Source organism: Numida meleagris, chromosome 17, assembly GCF_002078875.1.
Source record: "Numida meleagris isolate 19003 breed g44 Domestic line chromosome 17, NumMel1.0, whole genome shotgun sequence".
Classification (NCBI taxonomy): Eukaryota; Metazoa; Chordata; class Aves; order Galliformes; family Numididae; genus Numida; species Numida meleagris.
The window spans coordinates 3923246-3946201 of NC_034425.1; the positions used below are offsets into that span (position 1 = coordinate 3923246).

General features: G+C 59.9%; 2 protein-coding genes across 10 annotated transcripts in view; both read left to right on the plus strand.

The window, feature by feature from the left end:
* Window positions 692-19236, plus strand: RNF157 (ring finger protein 157). 9 transcript variants are annotated; one of them, XM_021414959.1, is made up of 20 exons: window positions 692-794; window positions 4767-4885; window positions 8646-8734; window positions 9157-9303; window positions 9793-9916; window positions 10205-10271; window positions 10443-10486; window positions 10683-10730; window positions 10816-10887; window positions 11040-11199; window positions 11355-11503; window positions 11784-12025; window positions 12104-12212; window positions 12443-12566; window positions 12679-12863; window positions 12953-13018; window positions 13103-13151; window positions 14628-14738; window positions 17574-17614; window positions 17951-19236. In XM_021414959.1, the coding sequence occupies exons 2-19, from the start codon at window positions 4793-4795 to the stop codon at window positions 17612-17614; spliced, it is 1920 nt and encodes a 639-aa protein (XP_021270634.1). In that variant the 5' UTR covers window positions 692-794; window positions 4767-4792; the 3' UTR covers window positions 17951-19236. The 9 variants fall into 9 exon arrangements, with proteins under 9 accessions (XP_021270634.1, XP_021270625.1, XP_021270627.1 ...); XM_021414950.1 differs by lacking the exon at window positions 692-794 and adding an exon at window positions 1260-1432; XM_021414952.1 differs by lacking the exon at window positions 692-794 and adding an exon at window positions 1260-1432 and having other exon boundaries at window positions 12455-12566.
* FOXJ1 (forkhead box J1) overlaps window positions 19705-22956 on the plus strand; it is a 6461-nt gene continuing 3209 nt past the window's right edge. The window contains exons 1-2 of the mRNA XM_021414960.1: window positions 19705-19931; window positions 20949-21507. Of these exons, the coding sequence (XP_021270635.1) occupies window positions 20986-21507 (522 nt within the window). The 5' untranslated portion in view covers window positions 19705-19931; window positions 20949-20985. The remainder of the gene's footprint in view (window positions 19932-20948; window positions 21508-22956) is intronic.

Consider the following 22956-nt stretch of genomic DNA (forward strand, 5'->3'; position numbering starts at 1 on the left):
CATGCACGCAGCAGCTCCGCGGGTAACGAGCGCTGCTTTATGGATCTGCGCGGGGCTAACTTTGAGTTATTGTCTGCACTAAAGCCCTGCAGTCTGTTGTGTGCTGCTAATGACATGTGCTGGCTCCGTCTCCCAGGCTCTCGTTCCTGCCGGGGCTGTTGCTCGCTGGAAGGAGGCAGCGAAATGGGACTGGGGATGGGTTTGGTCCCAGCGGGCTGCCCTGGGCTCTCTGGGCAGAAATATGGGAGCATTGGGGTCTGGGGGGCTGCTTTGTTCTGCATGACCTGAGCCAAGAGCTGACTCGCTTTCCTAAGTCCTGGGAGACCCATCGAGCCTCAGCTCCTTCAGTGCAACCGTTTCCACCGATCGCAGGTGCAGGGTTCACTGGGTGAGATCTGGGCTGTGATTCCCGGGGTGGGGGCAGCGAAATGAAGCCAGGCTGCAGGAACCCCCCCCGCTCTGCGCTCTCCGTGCTTTGGCTTTTCTCAGCCGTGCTCGGGGCTGTGCTGGCAAAAAGCAGAGCACGGGGGGAGGGAGACGTGCACAGCCCTGTGCAGGGGGGTACGAAGCGGGGAGCCCTGGGGATGGCAGTGCTGAGTAGCTGAGGACATTGGGGCGGCTGATCTGCCTCCCCACACATCTCCGCTTCGGTATTTATAGCACTCGTGTTATCAACTCGAATCAAAATCATGTGACGCTCCACTAACTTGCGCTGCAGGATTAATTCATCACCGGCGTTTTCGGGCGAGCAGTCGGAGGGCCCGGCCTTCCCCTTCCGAAGGGAAAACCCAAAGGTGCTCGGTGCTCCCATCAGCTCCGTGCTGGGCACCTGGGGCCGGGGGTGTGCTGCAACTCTGGGCGACCCTGGGTGCAAGGGGGGGGGGGGTGTCAGCTTCTCCCAGGGGACACCCCAGGGTGGAGGGTGGAGTGGTTCACGTTGTCCCCATCTTTGCGCTGGGGATCCCTGGGAAGGGGATTGCTGCTGGGGGTGAGGGTGGAGGGGGGTGATATCAGGGGCAGGGAGGGGACACCGGGCTGCTGCACGGGGGTACTACCGGGGGACGCCTGGGGGTGGGTCCCGGCGGACACGGGAGGAAAGCAGACGGGTGACACCGGGGACAGCGCTATCTCCGCGCCGTGCCGCGCCGAGCCGTGCCGTGCCGTACCGAGCGGGCGGGGCAGATGGGCCCGGCCCGGCCCCGCATTGGCGCAGCAGCCCCGGCGCTAACGCGGAGGCGGTGCCGGGCGCGGCGCAGCGCGGGGGATGCTGCGGGCGGGGGCCGCCGCCGCTCAGCCCCGGTGCCGGTCCCGGGCCGGAGGGCGCCCGCTGAGCCCGGCCCGGCCATGGGGGCTCTGACCAGCCGGCAAAACGCAGGGGTGGAGGAAGTGGACGTCCCCGCTAATTCCGTCTATAGGTACCCCCCGAAATCCGGTAAGCGGGGGGGGGGGTGTCGGTTCTGCTCCGCGCTGGGGAGGGACGACAAGGCGCGACCTCGTTCCGGTTATGGGGGGTTTTCCCCTCATCCCGCAGCCTCACTGCGGTCGGGGTTGCCCCTGTGCACCCCAGCGCCCACGCTGACAGCCCCAAAATGATGGGGTTGGTGCTGGGGGACACGCAGGGGGCAGGGAAACCCCTGGGAACATCCTCGGGGCTCCCCATTTGCAGGAGCCCCCTCGCTAGCACAGCCCCTACAACTTGGCTGAGTTGCCGCTACTTTAATTCCATAATTATTTGTATATGGGCTCTGCAAGCCGTCGCTCTCTTTATAGCTACTCACGGTGGTGCTTGCTGATCGGGTTTAAATTCCCGGGAGGATGCAAGAGGATGGGGTGGGAGGGATTGGAGGGGTCCCCTCCTTCCCCTCTGCTCTGCCCCATAGCAGCCCCCCGGCTCTGCCCGCAGCAGGGATGTCTCTGCCGCCCCGAATCCGGCCCTGTCTCAAACCTTGTGCGTGACCTTGGAAAATTGGTCCCTCCCCTCTGTGCCTCGGTTGGATGGAGCTGGTGACCGCGGGAGGGGGGGACGGACGGACCGTGTGTGTGACCCGGGGGTCGCAGCAAGGGAGCTGTGTCCCCGGGGGGCACTGCAGAAATAGGGGGTATCTGAGGATGGTGCCCGGGAGCGCTATGGGGATTGCCACAGCATCCTTGCGGCACGGAATATTATTAATAGGTAACTATTTTGGTAGTTAATAGGATAAAGGTAAATGCTTGGATCGTTAGCGCTGTGACAAATTACTTGCTAATTATGAATAAAGACCTCCTTAGGAAGAATTAGAGGCAGTGCAAACCCTGCCCTGGTCCTGAAAGCTGCGCCTGGCTCTTCTCTGCTTGGTTTGAACCCTTCAGCACAGCTGGAGCAGGGCTGTGCATCTGCTGGGGGCTCACTGGGGGCTGAGGCAGCTGACGCTGTCAGCCCTGGGGCTTCCCCCGCTCCTCCTTCTGTGCAGTCTCAAGGCCTCTGTCACCTTGATGCCAGCTGGAGCTGGATGAGCCCCTCTGTGGGTCTGGCAGGGGCCTCGTGCAGTCAGCGAGGAGCTCTGTGGGCGTTTAGTGTTTTTGTGCTGGGGAGTGTTGTCCCTGCCCCAGGGTAGCAATTACGCCTAGCTGAGCATCCCCGGATGCATCTCAGCTGGCAGAGGACATCAGGCTGATGCTTACCCACAGCTTTCAGGGAGAAATGGGGGGGTTTCATGTGTGCTCAGTGGGGTTTCAGGTGTGCCCAATAGCAGAGCTCTGGGGCCCTATCATTGGGGAGAGGGCAGGAGGTGCCCGGGTGACAGGAAGGGACGGGGCCATCTGCACTGCGCTCAGGCTGGTGACTGCAGGAGATTAGGGCTGTCCTGCTTTTAATCTGAGAGGGATTTGCCTCTGGCACTGCTGACAGCGATCGCATTGAGCACTTGTGGAAGCAGCCACCGGCTTGGGAATGGGGCGCTGTGGGGCACGGGGCTGTGGGGCACAGCCCTCTCTGCGGATGTGACTGTGGGGTGACGTTGCAGCCACTCCTTGTCCCCATCAGACGTTTCCCTTTCTCCTCCTGGGGGTCTCCATCTCCTTTGGGCAGGGCACAAATAAGATTAATTAAAGCTAATATTTTGAAGTGAAGGATGGGATTTGTATTAGCAGCTCAGACCTAGCAGGGAGGTTGGAAGGGAGAATGAATTGGGGCTGTTTTATGGCTGCTTGGTGTGGGGACAGCTGCAGGGTCCCCAGGTTGGGGCAGGTCCCTGGTTTCAGCCCCGCTCCCTGGCTGAGGCTGATGCTGACCCACGAGTGGGCACAGGCTGGGGACAGGATAAGGGGCCGGCCTGGTGGGGACACCCCACGTACCAGGGACACCCCGAGGGTTCCTGTGGCTGTGGGGCGGGGGCTGACACAGCAGATCCTCAGCCAGGGCTTGGCTTCTCCTCCCTCTCCAAAGCAAATTAAATTGAGAACGAAACAACCCGCAGTGCGCAGCTCCCTGCTGCCGCTGGGGAAGCAGGGACACCAGAAACACGAGCACCCGGCTGTGGGTCAGTGGTCTGGGGGGACCCCATTGACTTCCCCAAGGAGATGCTCAAGGAGAAAAGGGGCTGATGGCATTAGCAGCATTGGCGGTGCCTGGGCACGTCCTGCAGCACGGTGCTGGCAGGCGTGTGGATGTGGTTTTGTTTGCCGGGATCATCGAGCCATTTGGTTTTACTCCTTTTAAGCAGCCACTCCGTTCCCCTTGCACACAGCTGTTCCCATACGCTCTCTGGGCCTCTGAAGTTTAATATCTCATTAAAGCTCAGCTTTCCCTCAGCAATGTAACTGTCCTTGACAGGCTCTCCTTCCCCTGGGGCAGGTGTTGGGGAAGGGATTATAATTAGCCGATAATAAGAGGGCTTTCGCTGGAGAGGTGCTTCCCTGTCTGACGTGCCTGCAGTTGCCAGCTCCGTGCTGCTGATGTCCCAGTAGTTGATGGGGCAGAGCCTGGCACAACTCAGAGCTCAGCACCTTCTGCTCACCCTCCTTCCCGTGGGGAAGACAAAATCCCCAGGTTTTTACCTCCTACCTCTTTAATCTCTCTCGCTGCCGCTGATGGCTGCGGCACTCAGCCCATGTAAAATGTATGAACCTACTGCGAGGCTGCGTGCCTGGGAGCGGCGAGGTCAGGGCTGCATCCCTGCAGCTGCCAAAAGGATGCTGAGGGATGCAGCCGTGCCGTGGGGGCCTGCAGCACCCAAGGGTGCTCTCAGCCCCCAGTGTGGAGGTTGGGTGACGGCACCTTGGTCCTCATAGCTGATACTGGGTTAGAGTTATGCTATGGGAGCCCGCAGCAAGCCATGACTGCCGCCATTGCACAGAGCCTGTGCTCTGCTTTTCAGCTTTCCCCCCACTGCCTGGGTGCTCTCCTGCAGGTTTGAACACCGCCTTTTCCCATCTCCTCCTCTTGTCCAAAGTCAATGTCACAAAAAGCTCAGGGTGGCTCCGGTGCCCCCCAGGCCGTGCTTTGCTCTTGGGCTTTTCCACGTGGCTGCATCCTTCCCGTGGGAGCCACCCATAAATTATGCAGGTGGAAAATGGGACCAGAAAGCAGCAGGCATCAATAATTGAAGGTCAGCTTTTCCTAACCGGAGCGCTGCATCCCCACGTCCCCGCGCGGCCGCTTTGGCGAGGTGGCCTTGGGGACAAAACCACTCCGAGCCATCTGTGGCTTTGTGGTGGCACTGCTGCTGAGGGCTCCAGGAGCTGTGCGTGCCCCCTGCGCTCAGCCACGCTCTGTGTTTCCTCCCCAGGGAGCTACTTCGCCAACCACTTCATCATGGGAGGCGAGAAGTTCGACTCGACGCACCCCGAGGGTTACCTCTTCGGCGAGAACAGCGACCTCAACTTCCTGGGGAACCGGCCCGTGGTGGTAGGGATCAGTGGGAGTGGGCACTGCCTGCTGTCTGTCCGTCTGCTGTCCGTCCTGCGTGTGGGCAGAGCCAGCCGAGCGCACCGGGGGTGGGCCCGGTGGGATTCTCTGATGTCTAATATAAAGGCTGACCACTTGCTGCAGCCTGTCCCCGCGGGTCCTGATCCGTGTCCCCTCTGGGGCTGCCCATCCATCTGCAGGACTGGAATTTATTGCCATGTCCCTCCTCTCTCTGAGCTGGTGGATAGGTTTGTGAGTGGCTGGCAGCACCGTCGGGTCGGGGCGGTGGGTGTCATCTCCCTTCAGTGCTGCTCTGCAGTTGCCCATCTCTCCTCTGCCCCTCCACTTGGCCCCGCATCCTGCATTGCTTTTCCTTCCAACTGATGCTGGTAAATGAGTGCGGTTCAGCTCCTTCCCGTGAGATGCAGGCAGATTTGTGCTTGCTGCTTTGCATTCATCTGAAGGGCAAGTGCAGCTGCAATGAGTAGTTCAGGCTCAAGAAGCCTTTAGTTTCTGTATTCTCCAAATCTGGGGGTCAGGCAGCAAAACATTCAAGGTGAGGAATCTGATGGCACCAAAGCTTTTCTGTTGAGTCAAGATGAGCTTGCCCATTCCAGACAGTGCAACTTTTGGATGTTTCTCTCCGTGCTGTCTGCTTCCCCAGAAAGGAACACTTGGCCTTCATGCCCTCACTTGAGTGGTGAGCGCTGAGAAATCCTCTTGACTGCAGTAAAAGCCTCTAAACTGCCCACCGTGCAGTCTCCGTGTCAGGAATCCTGACAGCAGACCGTCAGGAGCAGCAGGGAAGGCAAACGAACAGCTTGGAAACAGCAGAAAGAATTAATATAGCATTGCAAATGAAATTGCATTGCTCATTGCTTAATTAGCGCCGGATGCGAGTGGCTGTGCTCTGCTCTGGGGCTGCTGTCCTCATGCACGGGGGGAGGTTTGGGGTCATGGGGTGTGTGAGAGGTGGGGGCTGGGGGCACCTGGACATGACATTGGGGCAGAAACAATGTAGGTATCTCTCATGCTGCCTCCAAACCTTTCCTTGGCTGTTATTTTGTGTTCTGGGCTGCTGTGACAGAGACGTGGTTGGGCTGGAAATGTCAGAGAACGCCGATGGTTTTTGCTGGGGGTTTTATTTTGGGTTCCTTTGAAGTCCTCGAAGAGCTGAGAGCCTAATGTCTTGGAAAAATTGTCCTAAATCCTCTCTAAGCTGTGCAACTGGGGTGAACCGTTAAATATCGCTGAGCTGCAGGGAGGTGCCGTGCTGGCACACGAGGAGCATTTGCTGCGATGCAGGGGATGGGGAAGGGTCTCTGCAGAGCGTGGTGACATGAAAACCGCCTGCGTGTGCTTGCAAAAAGCCCCAAGGAATATTTCTTGAGTTTTCTTTTTTTTTTCTTTAGTGGGGGCTGGCCTGGATCAAACATCGCTAGAGATGTGTGCACTGTGTTCTTTGAGGGAGCAGTGGTTGGAGCTAGGTTTCTTTTTTTTTTTTTCTGTTGTATTTCAGCTTGATTTAAATCAAGGGGATTGAAAAAGTCCTCTAAATGTCCCTTCTGTGACTGTGCGAATTTGGCTTGCAAAATTTCATTTAAAAAAAAAAACAAAAAAACCCCACAAACCACCAAAAAAAGGGCCCACACGTGGGTGTGAAGGAGCCCAACGGCGACAACCGAACAGTTTCTGTAGCAAGAAATTTGCCTGCAGTGCTTCCCCATTCTGCCCAGCCCAACCACCAGCGCCTGCCTGCCACCCCGGACTGACGGGGGTGGCCAAAAGGGCCCCCACGGGGGCTAGAAGGGGTGATGTGCCCCGGGGCATGTGCTGGGTGCTCCTCTACCACCCACCCACGAGTGCTGCGCTGCACCCATTGGTTCCAAACAGCCCAGAGGGGCCGTGGGGTGTTTAGAGTATGGCAAGGTGTAAATGAGCAAACAGATTGGATTGCTTTGTGGTGGAAGATGGATCGTGCCATGGTGTAAGTCCAGCCCATGGGCTTCTCCTTGTGTGGGTCGGGGCCGTGGGTCATGCTTGGCTCTCAGGCATTTGCTCCCTTCCAGCCGCACCAGGCAATTCTGCCAGTGCCCGTGCAGTGCTCGTGACAAATCTCATTAACTCCAGATTAATGACTCAGCAGCCCTTTTCTCCTTCCTCAAGGGAAAGGAGAGTGTGGCAATTTCAAGGTGCCATGGATTAATCCCCAAAGCGCCCTGTGCCACCCACCACCCACGCCTGGTTCTGCGGGCTGAGCAACTACAGCCTGGGTTCAGCCTGCCCATGGTCACCAGGTCCAGAGCTGCGGGTACAAGAGGGAACCATCTTGCTGCCCTTTGGGCCCTGCTGCTCGTGGGACCTTGCTGGCCATGGGATCCTGCCTGTCCCCTGCCTGTCCCCCTGCCCCACTGAGCCCTGCAGCCGCAGGGAAGGTAGCAGCGACTTTCCCACGGGAGGGCGCCAGGAACATGGGAAATGGGCACCAGGAGGGATGAGGAGACCCAAGCAAGGAGGGGACCCAGGCAGCTCGGTTTGGTTGCTTGGTCCCTGCCCCAAAGCACCAGTTAAATCCAAACCCCTTTAGCTTTTGCCAGTGTCTGCCATCAGTGCTGGTACTCAGGGCTCTCCTGGTGCTTGGCTGTCCCCTTGGCACGCAGTGACAGCTTGTCGGTGAGCCAGGCGTTAATCCCAGCATGAGCTGCTCCACAACCCCTGTCACTGCGTATAGAGAGTCCCCAGGGGAGGTCAGCCCACCTGGGAGACGCCTGAAGAAGGGAGCAGAAATGGGAGGAGATGTAGAGAGGTCCTTGTGTCCCTCCCAGTACCTCCCATCTCCCTTGGGTGTCTGCAGTGCCAGGAAGAGGGTATACCCACTCTGCTGCAGTGTTCCCCCCCCCTACCCCAGCAAGCCCTGCTTCCCCCGTGGTGGCTGCAGGTGACATGGGAGGCACAAGGTCACCTTGGAGGGTGGTACAACACCTCTACTCCCGTCCTCATAGCATTGCTGCCTGCCCAGCCACCCCATCATCTCCCGCTGTGGACAGAGAGGCTGATGGGGACTCTACAGCCCAAATCCCATCCATCACTGGACAAAAACAGAGGAATTTGTGTCTGTTCTTTGCTGCTGGGCACAGAGAGAGCTCCATGCTCCCCCTGCCCAACCTTGTCCATCAGCTCCGTGCTGCATCAGCAGGCTAAAAATACACAGTGGCTGCCTGCAGGGCTGGGGGCAGGCAGCCATGCACCTCGGCCCTATTTCCCCTCATCCCACACCCAAAGAGACTTGAAACAGCCCCTCTCTGTGTGCTGGTCCCCTGGAAAGCTGTTCCCTGCAGGGTGATGTCCCTGTTGTCGCACTGCTGTGTATCTGAGCATGGATGTGCGGTCTGCTGTGGCTGGGGGGGAGTGCTGGGATCTGGTTTAGCCCCATTGTAGATGGATGGGGTATTTAAAGCCCCCATAGTCAAAAACTAACCAACTCCCAGTGAATGTGGTTGTGTAAGAGAAGCAGACTGGGGGAGAACAGCCCCTGTGATGGCGTGCGTGGTAGCTCTGGGGTTTGGCCGTAGGGAAGATGCTACCCTTCATCACAGCTTTGCCCATCCTGGGGGCACACTGCTGTCCTGCAGCGCTGACTGGGGGCTGTTCTCGGGGCTCTGCAGGGTGGGGGGCAGCTTCGCCAGCAGAGCGGGACCAGGGCTGCGGCCACGTAACCCCCACGTGTGTCCGCCTTCAGCCGTGTCTCTCTCATCCTCAGTTCCCTTACGCTGCTCCACCTCCTCAGGAACCCGTGAAGACCCTCCGGAGCCTGATCAACATCCGCAAGGACACGCTGCGTCTCGTCAAGTGAGTTCCCAGGGACGGTCCCCACCCCACTGTGTCACACCAGAAGGGGCAGAGCTGTCCCCATCCCCGCGCGGCCTTCATGGCCGCACTAGGCCGCACTGGGTCGCACTAGGCCCTGCTGGGCCACGCTCGCAGCCCAGCAGGATTAAGCGGGGCTTAGCGCTGCCTTTGAAGAGATTTGCTTTTTTCTTCCTTCCCCCACTTCTGCTGAAGGCTTTGCCGGTGTGAGGCTGGGGATTGAGGCTGAGGTTTGGGATTAGGGCTGAGAGCCGCCTGCAGTACCCCTCCACCTGCGGCCCTGCCCTCGGGTAGATCACGCCCTCCCAGCGTGCCTCAGTTTCCCCTGGAGGAGGGCGGCCAGTCCCTAAAAGCTGTTTGGTGGGTGGTGAGGGGACTTTGGTGGCACCCCTTGTGCTCCCCAGGTGTTCGGAGGAGGTGAAGACCCCGGGGGAAGAGGTCAGCAAAGCCAAGGTGCACTACAACGTGGAGTTCACCTTCGACACAGACGCCCGCGTGGCCATAACCATCTACTACCAGGCCACTGAGGAGTTCCACAATGGGGTGGCGAGGTGAGGAGCCCCAGCCTGACATGTGTCCTCCCAGCATGGTGTGACCTCCCCAGCCAGGGGCCAGGGCTCTGCTGGTGGGCTTGGAGCATCCCCCTGCAGCACCTCCACCCTCCCTGTGGGAGCTGTGGCCATGCCAGGGCTGCAGGTGGGCTCCTCACCCCTGCAAGTCCATCCCTATCACTGGCCCCATACAGGCAAAGTCCCTGCAGCCACTGCACCCCCCAGTCCTGTCTCGCTCCTATTGTTCCCACCGTGCTGGAGCTGAGACCACGTGAATTCATTGCCGCATCCTGTCCCTACCAGGGCTGTCACTGTGCCCTCTTGTCCCATGGATTATTTTAGCCCTTTTTAGGACTTCTTGCCCCAGCCCTCAGACACATCCAGCAGGGAAGCAGAGAACCAGTTCTGCTTGCTCCCCTGTTCCTGGTATCTCCATGAGCTGGAGGAGTGTGGGACTGGTGGCACTGCTGACCCTGTCCTCTCTCCGAGGGACAGCTACGTCCCCAGAGACACCAGCTTGCAGTCGGAGACGGTGCACTACAAGAGGGGTGTGTGCCAGCAGTTCTGTGTGCCCTCCCACACCGTTGACCCCTCCGAATGGACCGAGGAGGAGGTAAGTGCTGCCAGCCTGCACCATCCCCTGCACCAGTAGGGAAAGGGGTTGGCTATTTGACCCCTGCAGTTCAAAACAACTGTGGAAATGGCTCTAAAACACAGCGCTGGCTGCAGGCTGGTGGGGAGCGCCCACAGGAGCTCATTTCCCTTGTTGTGATCACAGCCGGGGGGCATTTGCAAGGCTTGGGGCTGCAGCTCAGCTGTTGGGAACTGCTTAGTATGGATGGGACGTGAAGCCTATCTCCTTGCTGCTCCTGAGCAAGGCTTTTCCTCGGTCTGTTCACAGCTGGGCTTTGACCTGGACCGAGAAGTGTTCCCTATGGTGGTGCATGCAGTGGTGGATGAAGGCGATGGTGAGAGAGGGGAAATCCACTTTCCTTGCTACTGTGGGCTTTGCCACTGCTGCCTGTACTGGCATCATAGTCAGGCAGCTCATGCCATCCCCCTTCTCCTCATGGGGACTCACCCTCAGTGCCACTATGGCTCTCTGTGCCCTCAGCTTGCCCACTCCTTGTGTCTTGCAGAGCACGCCGGGCACAGCCACGTGCTGCTGGCAACCTTTGAGAAGGTGAGTGTGTGGGGCTAGGGCCATCCCGCCCCCTCCCAGCCCCTAGCCAGCACCAGGAGAAGCTGCCTGGGGCTCAGGAAGGGGCTTGGGCTGCTGTGGGGCCTCTCATGAAGGTGCAATGGGAGCAGGGGCAGGCAGGCACTTGGGTGTACTTGGGCAATCCCAGGGGGGTCCACCTCCTTATTTTCTCCCCCAGCATGCTGATGGCACTTTCTGCGTGAAGCCCCTCAAGCAGAAGCAAGTGGTGAGTGAACTGCAACCCCGGGTGTTCCAGTGGGAACTGGTGGCACCCAGTGTCCCTGTTCCTCACCTTCCCTGTGCTCTTTCAGGTGGACGGGGTGAGCTACCTCCTGCAGGAGATCTATGGCATTGAGAACAAGTACAACACGCAAGACTCCAAGGTAGAGGGCCGCCAGCTGCACCCAGCTACCCTGGGCCTTCCGTTGTCCCTCTCCCCATCCTATAGCATGGGTCAGATCCCTCAGATGTGACCTTAACCCTTCTCAGTGCTGAGGAACCAGGCCCAAGCAGCTCTTATCTCCCTGCCGTGCAGGTCGCCGAGGATGAGGTGAGCGATAACAGCGCTGAGTGCGTCGTCTGCCTCTCGGATGTCCGTGACACCCTCATCCTGCCCTGCCGCCACCTCTGCCTCTGCAACACCTGCGCTGACACCCTGCGCTACCAGGCCAACAACTGCCCCATCTGCAGGCTGCGTAAGGGGGGAGCTCCCACCCTGTTTCCAGATCTCCCCTGGGAGAGCCTCAGGCTCCAGGATGGGGTGGCTTTTGTGGGGTTTAGGGCTCCTTTGGGATGCACCAGTGCCAGTTTTCATCCCGTCTCTCTTCCTCCTCTTTTTCCTCTTTCCCAGCTTTCCGAGCCTTACTTCAAATCCGAGCCATGAGGAAAAAGCTGGGGCCCCTCTCGCCCACCAGCTTCAACCCCATCATCTCCTCACAGACCTCTGACTCTGAAGAGCACTCGGTCAGCGCTCAGGAGAGCTTCGGGTGCCCCACCGGGGTGGGTTGGGAAGTGCTGGGGCTGGACACTGGGGTGGCAAGGGTTTTTAAATGCAAGCTGGGAAACGCAAGCAAAAATGGAGGCTGAAAATTGCAAAAAGCGTGGTAGGAGAAAGCATTGCGTGCCTTACATAATAATGCCTGGTTGGGAGGAAAGACCACAGATTTGGGGCTTTCATGGGAGCAGGGAGTTTGCCTGGTCTCCAGCTTTTGGATGGGGATGGGGATGGGTGGGGCAATGAAACATCGGGGGGGTTCTCACCCCATCTCCTCCTCCACAGTCCTCAGAGAACATCCCCCCAGGCTACGAGGTGGTGTCGCTGCTTGAGGCCCTCAATGGGCCACTGACGCCCTCGCCGGGTGCAGGGCCAATGCGGATGCTTGGAGATGGCCCCCCCGGTGCAGGACCACTGCCCACCTACAGCAGTACCGGCCGCCTGCCCCCCCTGCGGGCCCTCTCGCCCCTTGAGCGGCTCTCAGACTGTGCCCCGCCAGGGCTCAAGCTGAAGAAAGGCCTCTCCAAGTGAGTAATGTGGTGCAGGGGGGTTCTGGGGGAGATGCGGAGGGGGTAACCCCTCTGTTCTACTCCCCCATCTTGTAGGTCAGTATCCCAGAACTCCTCCATCCTGCCCGAAGAAGAGGATGAGAAGTCGTGTACCGAGTCAGAGCCAAGGGTCTCCAGGAGGAAATCCCCTGCCCGGCTGGAGGAGGTGAGCATTCTGTGTGCCCCTGGGTGAGGAGGTTTGTGGAGGCACAGGTTTTTGGGAGAACTTGTTTGTCCTTTTGGGAATCGCAGAGTCTGGATGTGGGGTTTTCCTCTCCTGGGCATCCTTTGGATGAATACCCAAGAGATCTGGATCTGCACCAGCTTGGTGCCATCCCCAACAGCAAACGGCTCCGTCCCTTCCTAAAACACCCCACAAAGGCTCCCACCCACCAGCTCTTCTTCCAGGAGTGTGGCGTGACACCAGATAGCGAGAACCTCACGCTGTCCTCATCGGGAGCCATCGACCAGTCCTCGTGCACCGGGACCCCGCTGTCTTCCACCATCTCATCTCCAGAAGGTATGGCTGATGGAGACCTCCATGGCCTCAGAGGGTTTGCACGGCTCTTGCTCCGTGTTCCACTCCTCTCGTTAGCCCTGCTTTTAATTACCCGGTGCTGTGCTCCCCTCAGAAGCTGCCAGCAGCAGCCTGGCCCAGTCCGTCATGTCCATGGCCTCCTCCCAGAGCCAACACTCGCAGATCAGCACTGACACCATCTCCTCCATGTCCGGCTCCTACGTGGCCCCTGGCACGGAGGAAGAAGGGGACATGCTCCCCTCGCCTGCAGCCGCCAGTGCCACCGCCTCTGATGGAGAGGTACAGGGGGTGGCAGCCCTTGTGCAGCACCACTGCTTTAAGAAAATAATAATAATTTTTTTTTTCCCATTTCCCACTTGTTCCTGCAGTCGACGCCTGTGGAGTCCCCAGATGTAAACTTTGTCAGCATCTCGGCTGAGGAGCGCGATGCCGAGGTACGGCGCGGCGCGGGGAGCCGGTGCTCCCGGTGCCATGGGGTGCCCCACTGTGCTGACACCCACTGCCTCTCTGTGCCACAGGGCAATGACGTGCTGGAGGATGAGGATGTGTCACCCACACAGGAAGATGGTAAAAGGCCCAGATCGCTGTTTTTCCCCTCCACTTTTTGTTCGGTGGGGCGATGCTGTGCTGTCCCCAGCTCTTGTGTCACAGGGGGAGCACTGGCTGCCTTGGAGGCACTGGGGCTGGGGAAGCACTGGCACAGTGGAGTTGCTCCTGGGTGGGTTGGACACTAGCAGGATGGGGACAGCTGGGTGGCCATGGGGACCCTGGGGCACATAGCAGGTGATGACTGGAGCTTAGGATGTGAATCCCTGCAGCAGGATAGGTGGCAGCGTGGAACCAGGCACCCAGTGGGGCGAAGCGTCCCCATGCACGGGCTGAGCTGGGGGATGCGGCACCTGGGTGAGCAGCAGCTCCCCGAGGGCTGCCCATGCAGGAAGGGTGATGCTCCTGCAGCCCCTCCATGGGATGCAGCCGGGGCCATTTCCAAGGGGCCAAGTGGGAAAGCGTCTTCAGGAGGGTTACTTTTTCCTTGCCAAGAAGCTCTTTCAGCATCTCTGAAAACCAGTCCCTTCACTATCCCCATCTGTGCTGGTTTCCATAGGAAGGGGTTGCAAAACTGTTCCTTTTGGGCTACTTTCCTCTTTTTATTTTTGTTTGCTTGTCCTCGATGTGCTTTCACAAGTCAACACGTGCGCACTGAGGGCTCCTCTTGCTTCCTCCCATGCACTCAAATAGCCAAGGAAAGATGCTGTCACCCCTGTGCCAGATGGCTTGGGTTACTTTGGAGAGGCATGGAGGCCCCCAGTGTGCCCCCTCCTGTGTTTGCAAGGCTATCAATAACAAAAAGGCATCAAACCTCTTTCTCTTTTAATCTGGACTACCAGCCAGGCTGAGAAGCATGAGCCTGGCTGTCTTGTCATCAGCAAAAAAAGCAAAGCACATCCTGTGTCCTGCAGGAAGGCTCTTGTCCATGGTGAGGCCCAGGCAGGGAGCAAGTGGGGGCAGCTCCTGGCCTTTCCTGGCACCCCAAAAGCCAGCACCACCTTCCCCATGGGGAGCTCGGGTCAGCTATAAGCCTGCTTGGTCTGGCACCAAGAATTAAGGCGCTCATGGGAAGCCTCCAGCTTTGACGCCTTAGAACACGAACCCAAACCTGCTACCAGCAGTGCTGCCCGCACTATTTGGGATCACCCCCCTCCCTGCAGCTCTGTTGCCTGCATCTTATGGATGCACATCACCTGAGAGCTGGTCTCTTGTCGCGTATCTGGTGCTAAGAAGTGGAGTTGCCTCTCTTGCCTCCCAAAACCGCCATGCCCCGTGCAAAGCTTGGCTATTCAGCTTCCTTTGCCTCCTCCTGGCATCCCCGTGGCTGCACTGACGGTGCCAGAGCGAGGGGCTGCGAGCCCCCAGCGCGAGGAAGGAGCAGCTCGGTGCTTTGTCTATTTGCTTTGTTTGAAAGGAGGTGGGGAGAGGAAAATCCCCGTGCCCCCCTCCCCACGTGCACGCCCCGCCGCGCTAACTGCGTTAACTCCCTTCCAGGCCCGAGGACAGGCGCTTTCCTCGGTCTGAGGTGTGACAATAACAATGACTTGGGCATCGCACACGTGAAAGCGCTGGACAATAAACTGTGCTCTGAGGCCTGCTTACCTGGTGAGTGGCCACTTGCTGAACATGAACTTGGGGTGGGGGGGATGCTCCCACTCCTCCCTGCATCTCCCCTGCCCTTCGGATCCCTTCATCTCCATCCCATCCATCTCCATCCCATCCATCTCCATCCCATCCCCTCCAAGTGGTCCTCACCACCCGTTCCACGGGGACTGAGCGCCAGGCACACAACCACCCCCAGGTCTGGGTGTCCTCCCGTCCCCAGCTCAGTGCCTGCAGATGTGTTTCACTGAGGTGTTTGTCCCATGGCTGGAGTCTGCTGGGACATCGCTCCTGGGCGGGCACCAGCTTCCCCACAAGTGGCTGCGTGGCACAACCAGAGCCCACGGTGTGGTTCACAGTATTTTGGGTCAGGACATGAAGCAGAGATGCTCCAGCCCTGGCCAGGTGCTGCCAGATCAGAACACTGAGCTGCCTGCCTTCCCTTTTCATCAGCCAGGGAGATAAGGCTCTCCAGGTCCTGATGTCTTCCAGCACAGCCCCAAAGCTCCATCCCTCTTCTCCATCTTTTCACACTCTTTCTTCCCTCTCCTTCTGCCTTTCCTCTGTTTCTTCACTCCTTCTCTCCATCCCTTTTCTCTCTTCTTTCTCCCCACCCCAGCCTCCTCCGTCCACGTGAAAGTTCATGTTCACTCTGTGCCAACACAGATTTTTCTGCCCGTGCTTGTGTCCCCCTCCTTGCCCAGAGTTGCTGAAAGGTGACAAATGTATTGACGCAGAGGGCAGGGGCCCTGCAGCGATGGCAGGCACCTCTCCGTCAGCACAGAGGGATAAAAATGAGGGTAAAAAAGTCAAGAGGAGCCCTCTTGTTCAGCTCCGTGGCAATACATTTGTGGAAAAGCTGAAAGCAACTCTGCCCCTGCCTGTCACTTTTGGCAGAATTGTTGGCGGGGGCTGGAGAAGGGGACCGGGGTGGGGGGTGAGAACTGCCTGGCCCCACTGGGTGGGGAACTCCCTTCCTTCCCCATCCCATCTGGGAAAGCTTCCCACGCCGCTGCCTCGCCTCCCGGCTGCCCTGTTCCTGGTGGTTTCTGCTCGGGAGAAACACAGCGAGGCTCTTGCGGAGGAACAGGCTCCTGCCACAGCTGCCCCGTGCCCCTCCAGCAGCACCTGGCATCCCTTGGGTGCCCCTTTTGGTGCCGAAGCCGTCCCCGAGTGCATCCCCCTCCGTCGTGCTGAGGGACGGAGAGCTTTGCAGCCCAAGCAGCCACAGAGATGCTCTGGCAGCGAAGGATGAGGTCTCCATCCTTTGGTCCTTGCGTTTGCCCGGTGGCTGCTCTGCTTGCGAACCTTCTGTAGGCGTTGCCTCTGGGGCTGATGGGAAGAATGGGGAGGGGGCTGCCTGGCCTGCAGTGCTGCAGGATGGCGGAGGGGATGGGAGCACAGCTGGAGGCGTGCAGGGAAGGCAGGGGCTCTGCCTGGGGGGTTTGGAGAACGCAACACGCTCCCTGCAGCCGGGGTGCCACAGGGCAGGGGGTCACGGAATGGACTGGAATGACCACGCTGGTCCTTTGGCGGTGGCCATCAGCGTTGGGCAGTTTTGGTTTTGTTTGCTGGGAGCAGGGCGGCTGCTTCCTCCCCCAGCCCCAGCTGCATTCAGCCTGCGCTCACCAGCTGGCTTTGCACCAGTGATAATCTGAGGCGCAACTCAATGTTCATGGTGGTGGTGCTGGGCGGGTTCGGGTGCACCAGTGCCGGAGCTTTGGCAGAGGTTGAAGGCTTTTGGCAGTGAACCGGGGCCGTGTTTCCCTCCCAGCTCTTGCAGGCTCAGATGTGAGTGTGTCTGCAGGACAGACACAAGCAACAGGGATTTTTCCTCCGGGGTATCTTGAGAGCTTAACATCATCTTGACCAGAGATTATTTAGAGACTGATCTAGCTGTGATTAGATCCACGGGTTGTTTTTTGCTCTCTGTGTAATGAATGAAAGTGCAGGACGTGGCTCATCGATATGGAAATGCTTGTCCATCCCCAGCACTGTTGCGAGATCTTTGCAGATTTCAATCTGGTGGGAAAATGCTTTGGGAAGAGTCAAAATGCCACATCCTGGGGGCTTAGGACGCAGGCTTTGAGCAAAACCCACAGACCTGTGTCCCCAGGAGGGTTCCCTGGGGCTGAGCATCCTCAGGCTGCAGCCACAGCCTCTGCTGGGACGGGGCACAGTGGGGATGGGTGCGTGGCTGTGTCCCCACACCCCGCTCCTAGCATTGCCCCTTGGGAGCCTTTCCAGGACGCGCTGCGTTTATACAGAGGCACCAGAGTGACTTATGCAATATCGAGCTCTTAATGCGATTGCTGCGTGTGCCTGTGTGTGTGGTCTTCTTTAATTACCCAGCCCCTCCAGGATCCGCAGCCTTGCCTCGTTCTTCAGCGCCAGCTCGCTGTGTAAAGCCGCTGGAAATCGCAGCCGTCACCTCCCACACATCAGCACGCAGCGGGGACGTGGTTGCTCCCTCTGACAAAGCCTCGGTGCTCGCCCTCAGCCCTGGGATGCCCCCACACAGCCCCCCGGGCTGAACCTCACTGTGGGGCGCTTTGTGGGTGCACCCCTCCGGCAGCACCACGTCACCTTTTGTGGCGGAGGTGGCGGCCAGCGCATCCCAAGCTCTGCCCATCCATGGGTGGAGGTGCTCCGTCGTCCTCAGCACGAAGCCCCGGGGTCACCATGTGTGACACCCGCAGTGCCCAGCAGCGGTGCCTCCTCCTCCCGTACCGTTCCTGTAGGGGAGCAGCCCCAGCCCCGCTCCCCCGCGCTCCTCGTGCCGCGGTGCCGTGCCTCTCATGCTCACCATGTGCCCTCTGGTCTCTCCTTGACATACAGCTGCGGTGCCGGACTCCTGCCCCATTGACATTGAGGAATAGGTATGAGAGCTGGCGGTCCCCGCGGTGACATCCTTTAGTGGGAGGAGGGAGCAGGGGAGAGGTTTGGGTTGTTAAAACCCAGCCAGGCTGTACAGTGCTCCCTTCCCATGTCAGGGAACCCACATCTCGCCCTGCAATGGGGCAGCCTCGTGGTGCTGGAAGGGAAACCCCTGTCTGATGCAATATTCTAGCATGGGAACAGAGCTTTGGGGTTTCCAACTAAACTGCCCACATCGGCAGCAACGTGTGCCCCAGCACAGAGGGTCTCCACTCCCCGGGGGGTACTGGGGTGCAGCTGCAGGTGATCGGCCTCTAACCCCCTATTTTCTCTCCCAGGCCCAGAGGCAGCCAACACCAACGTGTGGCTCTCGTGGCCCCCCCCCCCGGCATCAGCCACCCGGAGCAGGCAGCAGCCATGGGAGCACTGCCCGTGGGTGGGCTCAGCCTGGGGGCCACGCAGCCCCCTGCCATACACAGAGGGACCCAGGCACCGCCACCTCCACCCTCGGCCATTGGAACGATGGTAACCTCGAATATTCCTCCCTGTCCCCCACTGCAGGACGGCCGGGTGCTGCGTCACCCCGGAGCCCCCCCCCCCCATCAGCACATTCCCTTCCCCTGCCCACAGTGGGGTTGGGCTGGGGTCCTTCTCCTGCCCTATGTGGGGTCTTGGCGCATAGCCAGAGGGGGGACGATGGCAGGAAAGTGCCCACGGGTGTGTGTTAAGGACCAGTGTCAGCAATGGCAACCAAGGTTCACTCCGGTGACCGTGGTGGGGGGCTGGACCCCCCCAGGATGCTGACACGTCCCCGTTGCCATGCCGTGGGATGTTCCCACTGGTGGTGATGGAGCTGCCCTGCTCCCCTCTCTCCTCCTGGGCAGGGTGTGGGTTCCCACGGGGTGGCTCGTCCCTGGGGGCAGGGTGCATGGCTGGGGCCTGCTCCCCCCATCACCAGCGCCTGGGGCATCACCAGTTTAACTTCACTGTCTTCCGCCACACCAGGAGCTCGGGGCTCGGGGCTGTGCCCTCTCTCTGGAACAAGTGCCAAAATCGTCACCCAGTCGCCCCGTCCTGCACTTTCCGTCACGTTTAGTAACAGGGGTGGACAAGAGGGGGTGGGCGCTGCCCCCATCCCTCCCTCCCCATCCCTCCAGCCCAGCCAGCGCCGGGCTGCACACGCGGGTTGTGCTCGTGGGGACGGGCACGCAGGGGCCGGGGGGGGGGGGGAGAGTAGGGACGCAGCCACAAAGGCCAAACTTCACCATCAACAGCTGCTTTCGGGACCTCAGCATCCCGACTTAGCCAGCTCGGGAGCTGCCTGTGACTACGGGGAACAGGGGGGAGTGCAGGCAGTCCTCGCTCTGCAGGGTCCTGGCAGGTGAGCAGCGGGGTTTTCCGGCTGCTCCGAGCCGTGCATCCCTCAGGCTGCACACTCCGCTCCCCCCACCCCAACCCCGGCGCAGGGTGAGGGCAGCAGCCCCTGTTCTCACGGGGCAGCCCTTGTTCCAGCGCTCCTCCCGACGGGGATTTCAGAAAGAAAACCAGATTGCTGCTTCCGAAGCTGCTTCCAGCATGTTTGGGGTTTTAAAGAGTACGTTTAATAAAGGGTATCTTACGTCGAGATAAGTGTCCGGAGTGGCTGTGTGAGGGCGGGCCGTGCCCTGGGGCTCAGCCGGGGCCTTTCCCCGCTGCTTCCTCCGAGCTCCGCCGGCCGGGCCGGGCTGCAGGAGCAGAATCCCTGCGGGAAGAGCGGGGGGTGGCGGCAATGGGACGGGGGGGACGCGGCGGAGAGGATCCATCCAGGAAGTGAGGGGGGACGAGGAGCTGGACACAACCCCGCGTCACGCCCGGTTTGAGGCGATTTGGGCCAATTTGATGCGCAAAGCCCAGAACACCGCTCCCTCCATCCCGCCCGGCTCGGCTCGGCTCGGCCCTTAACAGCCCGGAGTGGGGCAAAGCGGCGGGTAACCGGCTCCTCGCCATGGCAACGCGGCAGCCAATCAGAGGGCGCCAAGCTGTTTACGGGGCGGGGCGTCGCCGTGGCAACGCGGGAAGCCTTTCGGAGCAGCTACTTAATGGCAGCCGCGGCGCTGCCGGCAAATCACGGCTGCGGGGCGGGCAGCGCCGGGCAGCGCCCGGGGGCATAACTCATCCCTACGGGAACAGCAGAGCCCCCCTTCTCCTGCCCTGCGGCCAAGGCCGGGGGTTTTTTGTGTGTGTGTGTTTTTTTTTCCTATTTTTTTTTCGGGTTGGTGTTTCCAGAAGCTTCCTGCTCTCTCGTGAACTTTGGGAGCCGGGGGACGTCGCTGGGACGGGGTAAGGGGCACGGCGGGGGCACGGGGGCACGGTGATGGCGCCGGGCGGGGGGGGGCGGGCTGACCCGTGGGACGGCCCCGATGGGACAGCAGGCAGGAGGCACAGGTGTCATCGTCCATTGCAGCTGCGGGGTTGGTGCACGGAGGGGGGGGCATTTATTTCTGTTATCTCTGTTATTTCCTCCCCCCACACACCCCCCCCCTTCTTCTAGCTACACTGGGATTCCCCCCCTGCCCCCCGCGGAGATGATAGGATCTGAGAGCTGAAGGGGCTCTCGCTGTGCTGAGCCCATTGCGGGGGGATTTGCTCCTTTTTGGGCAGCAGGGCAAAGGGTTTTGCTGCTCCCAAATAACCCCCCTCCAACCCCCTCCAACCCCCTGACTGTTGGGGTCTGCATCATTTGAACGGCGGAACCCGAAACCCAACGGCTCCTGTCCCAGGGCTCCCAGTGCCCTGGCTGGCCCAGGGGCTGTCCCCTCACTGGGTGGCACTGGGTGACAGCTCCATGGCCACACTGGGCTCTGGACACCACCTCACCTGGAATGACTGAAGCCTGAACCCGACATCTCGCTCTTGGGGTGGGTTCAGATTCTTACCGGTTGTTTTGGGGGGTCTGGGCTGCAGGGCCAAACTAAACACCATGAAGGCAATGGATGTCAGTGGTGGGGGTAACTTGAAGATGGTGTGTCCGCACTTTGGCTGCTGGGATTTTTGTCCTTTCGAGGGGGGGGATTCCCTGGGGAGAAGCATCCTCGCTCTGCGGGACTGCGAGGCTGGGGTTCGTTTGCTGCATGGATTTTTTGTTTGCTTCAATTTGGCCCTTAGCACAAAGCTGGGCAGCGCCAGCACACCGTAATGGTGTGACACTAAAGCTTTGGGAGAACGAACCCAACATTTCGGGCTGCCTCAGCACATCTGCGGAAGCACGCGGCTCCCGGGGGCCAGCACCCAGCACCCAGCCCTGCCAAGAGCGGCTGCAGCCCGGGGAGCCTGACCCCCTCCCTGATGTCATTGCAGGACCATCCCCGTCCCCTCCCGGCGCTGTGTCCTGTGGATGCTGGAGCTGCCGCAGCGCCCAGGCGTGGCTGAGGGCTGGCCGAGCCTGCGGGCGGCCGAGGGGCAGCAGGGCGGCATGGGGGACTCGAGCAACCTGGACGACAGCCTGACCAGCCTGCAATGGCTGCAGGAGTTCTCCATCATCAACGCCAACGTGGGCAAATCCTCCTCGTGCCCCAGCGGCCCCGATCCTCACGATTGCCACCGCATCCCCGGCTTCGCCGCCCCGTGCTCGCCCCTGGCCGCCGACCCGGCGTGCATGGGGATGCCCCACACCCCTGGCAAACCCACCTCCTCCTCCACCTCGAGGACGGCGCACCTGGCCCTGGGCATGCAGGCGCAGCCTCCCGAGGACATCGACTACAAGACCAACCCGCACATCAAGCCGCCCTACTCCTACGCCACCCTCATCTGCATGGCGATGGAAGCCAGCAAGAAAACCAAAATCACCCTCTCCGCCATCTACAAGTGGATTACCGACAACTTCTGCTACTTCCGACACGCCGACCCCACCTGGCAGGTGAGTGCTCTGGGGTCTGAGGGTCTGGGATGTGGGGTCTGCGGAGTGCGGGCTCTGGGGGCGCGGCGTGGGGTGGTGGGGATTTGTCCCTGTGGGGTTTGTGGTTTGCTCTGGTGTGCCCAGGGATGGAGGTACTGGCATGGGAGTGGGAGGAAGAACGGAGAGAAGTGAGTTTGGGACAGGGATTGTGTGTGCAGGGACGGCCGAGGGAAGGAGCCATTACAGGGGGAGAGCCCAGGGCCATTTTAGGAGCGGGGCGGTGCGTGCTCAGCTCCTGTGTGTGGACGTCTCTGTCCCTCCCCTGCTCCACCTTTCTGCAGCCCCCTTGGAGCTCAGCGTTCATGAAACCACCAAACCAAGGCTCTGAGGAATGGGGAGGGCTCACGGGGTGATGCTGCACATTGGATAAATCCACTCTTGCGGAGGCTCAGAGCAGAAACACTGCAGCTCTGCAAGGAGGGCAGAGGGGAGGTTGCTTCTCTTGGAGAGGCCAAGGAGACTTCATTGCTGTGATGAGATGTGAAGCCTCAGAGGGTGGCCGGGCTGCCCCATATCTCAAACGAACCCATCCCCAGAGGTAGGGGACAGCCCTCAGCAGCTTTAGGCACAGCCTGAACCCGGGGGCTTTTCCCAGCCCTCGCATCCCTGTGCCCTCCATGCACGGTCACCACGAGGCTTTTGGGATGCAGCAGGGCAGGTGGGACCTCCGCAGATCCCAAATAATTTGCAAACCCAACCTGCAGAGCCAGGCAGCGCAGTGCAAAGACACAGCAACCCACCCCCCCTCCAGGCTTTCTCCCAAAGCCCATTCTGGGGCAGAGAACCCTTTACCCTCCAGGACCACGTGGCACCTGCATCCTCCTGGGGAGGACAGCACCTGGGCCCCCCCCAAATCCTCCTGGCAGTGCCCCGTGCTGTCCCCAGGGCCACCCCATAGAGCAGCACAGGGACAGCTCCAGCAGATAGGAACATTCAGGCACCGTGCGTTGCTGGTGGGGGTCTTTGGGGGGGGAGCAGCGCTGTGCCAGCATGTTGACTTTGCCCTGCAAGCTCCTGGCTCACTAATCACCGTGGTTTTAATTAAATGTGTTTATTAAAAAAAAAAAAAGAGAGACAGAGAAAGAAGGGTTTTCAATCCCTCCCCACAGACGTGCGGGGTGGGGGTCGCGGGATTGTTGCAGGGAGGAATGATAAATATGTCTGTGTAACGAAGGGGAGAGTGAGACATGGGGTGGGGGGGGAGGTGGGGAGCACAGGATTCAGCCCACAAAGCTCTGACCCTCGTAAAATGTCATTAAATGGCAAACCTGGAATCGCTGCAGCCTGGGATGTCTGCGGGGATGTGCATGATTCCCTTCCCTCCTTTCCCCTTTTTTTCTTTCTTCCCTCCTTTCCCCTTTTTTTCTTTCTTCCCTCCTTTCCCCTTTTTTTCTTTCTTCCCTCCTTTCC

What these genes read in the sequence shown, in the direction of transcription:
- RNF157 (XM_021414950.1), top strand. Translation starts at nt 1,345, where the DNA reads ATGGGGGCTCTGACCAGCCGGCAAAACGCAGGGGTGGAGGAAGTGGAC. An exon ending in CCCCTGCCCGGCTGGAGGAG is followed by an intron (nt 12,213 to 12,442) that starts GTGAGCATTCTG and finishes CCCACCCACCAG; the next exon opens with CTCTTCTTCCAGGAGTGTGG. An exon ending in GTCACCCACACAGGAAGATG is followed by an intron (nt 13,152 to 14,627) that starts GTAAAAGGCCCA and finishes ACTCCCTTCCAG; the next exon opens with GCCCGAGGACAGGCGCTTTC.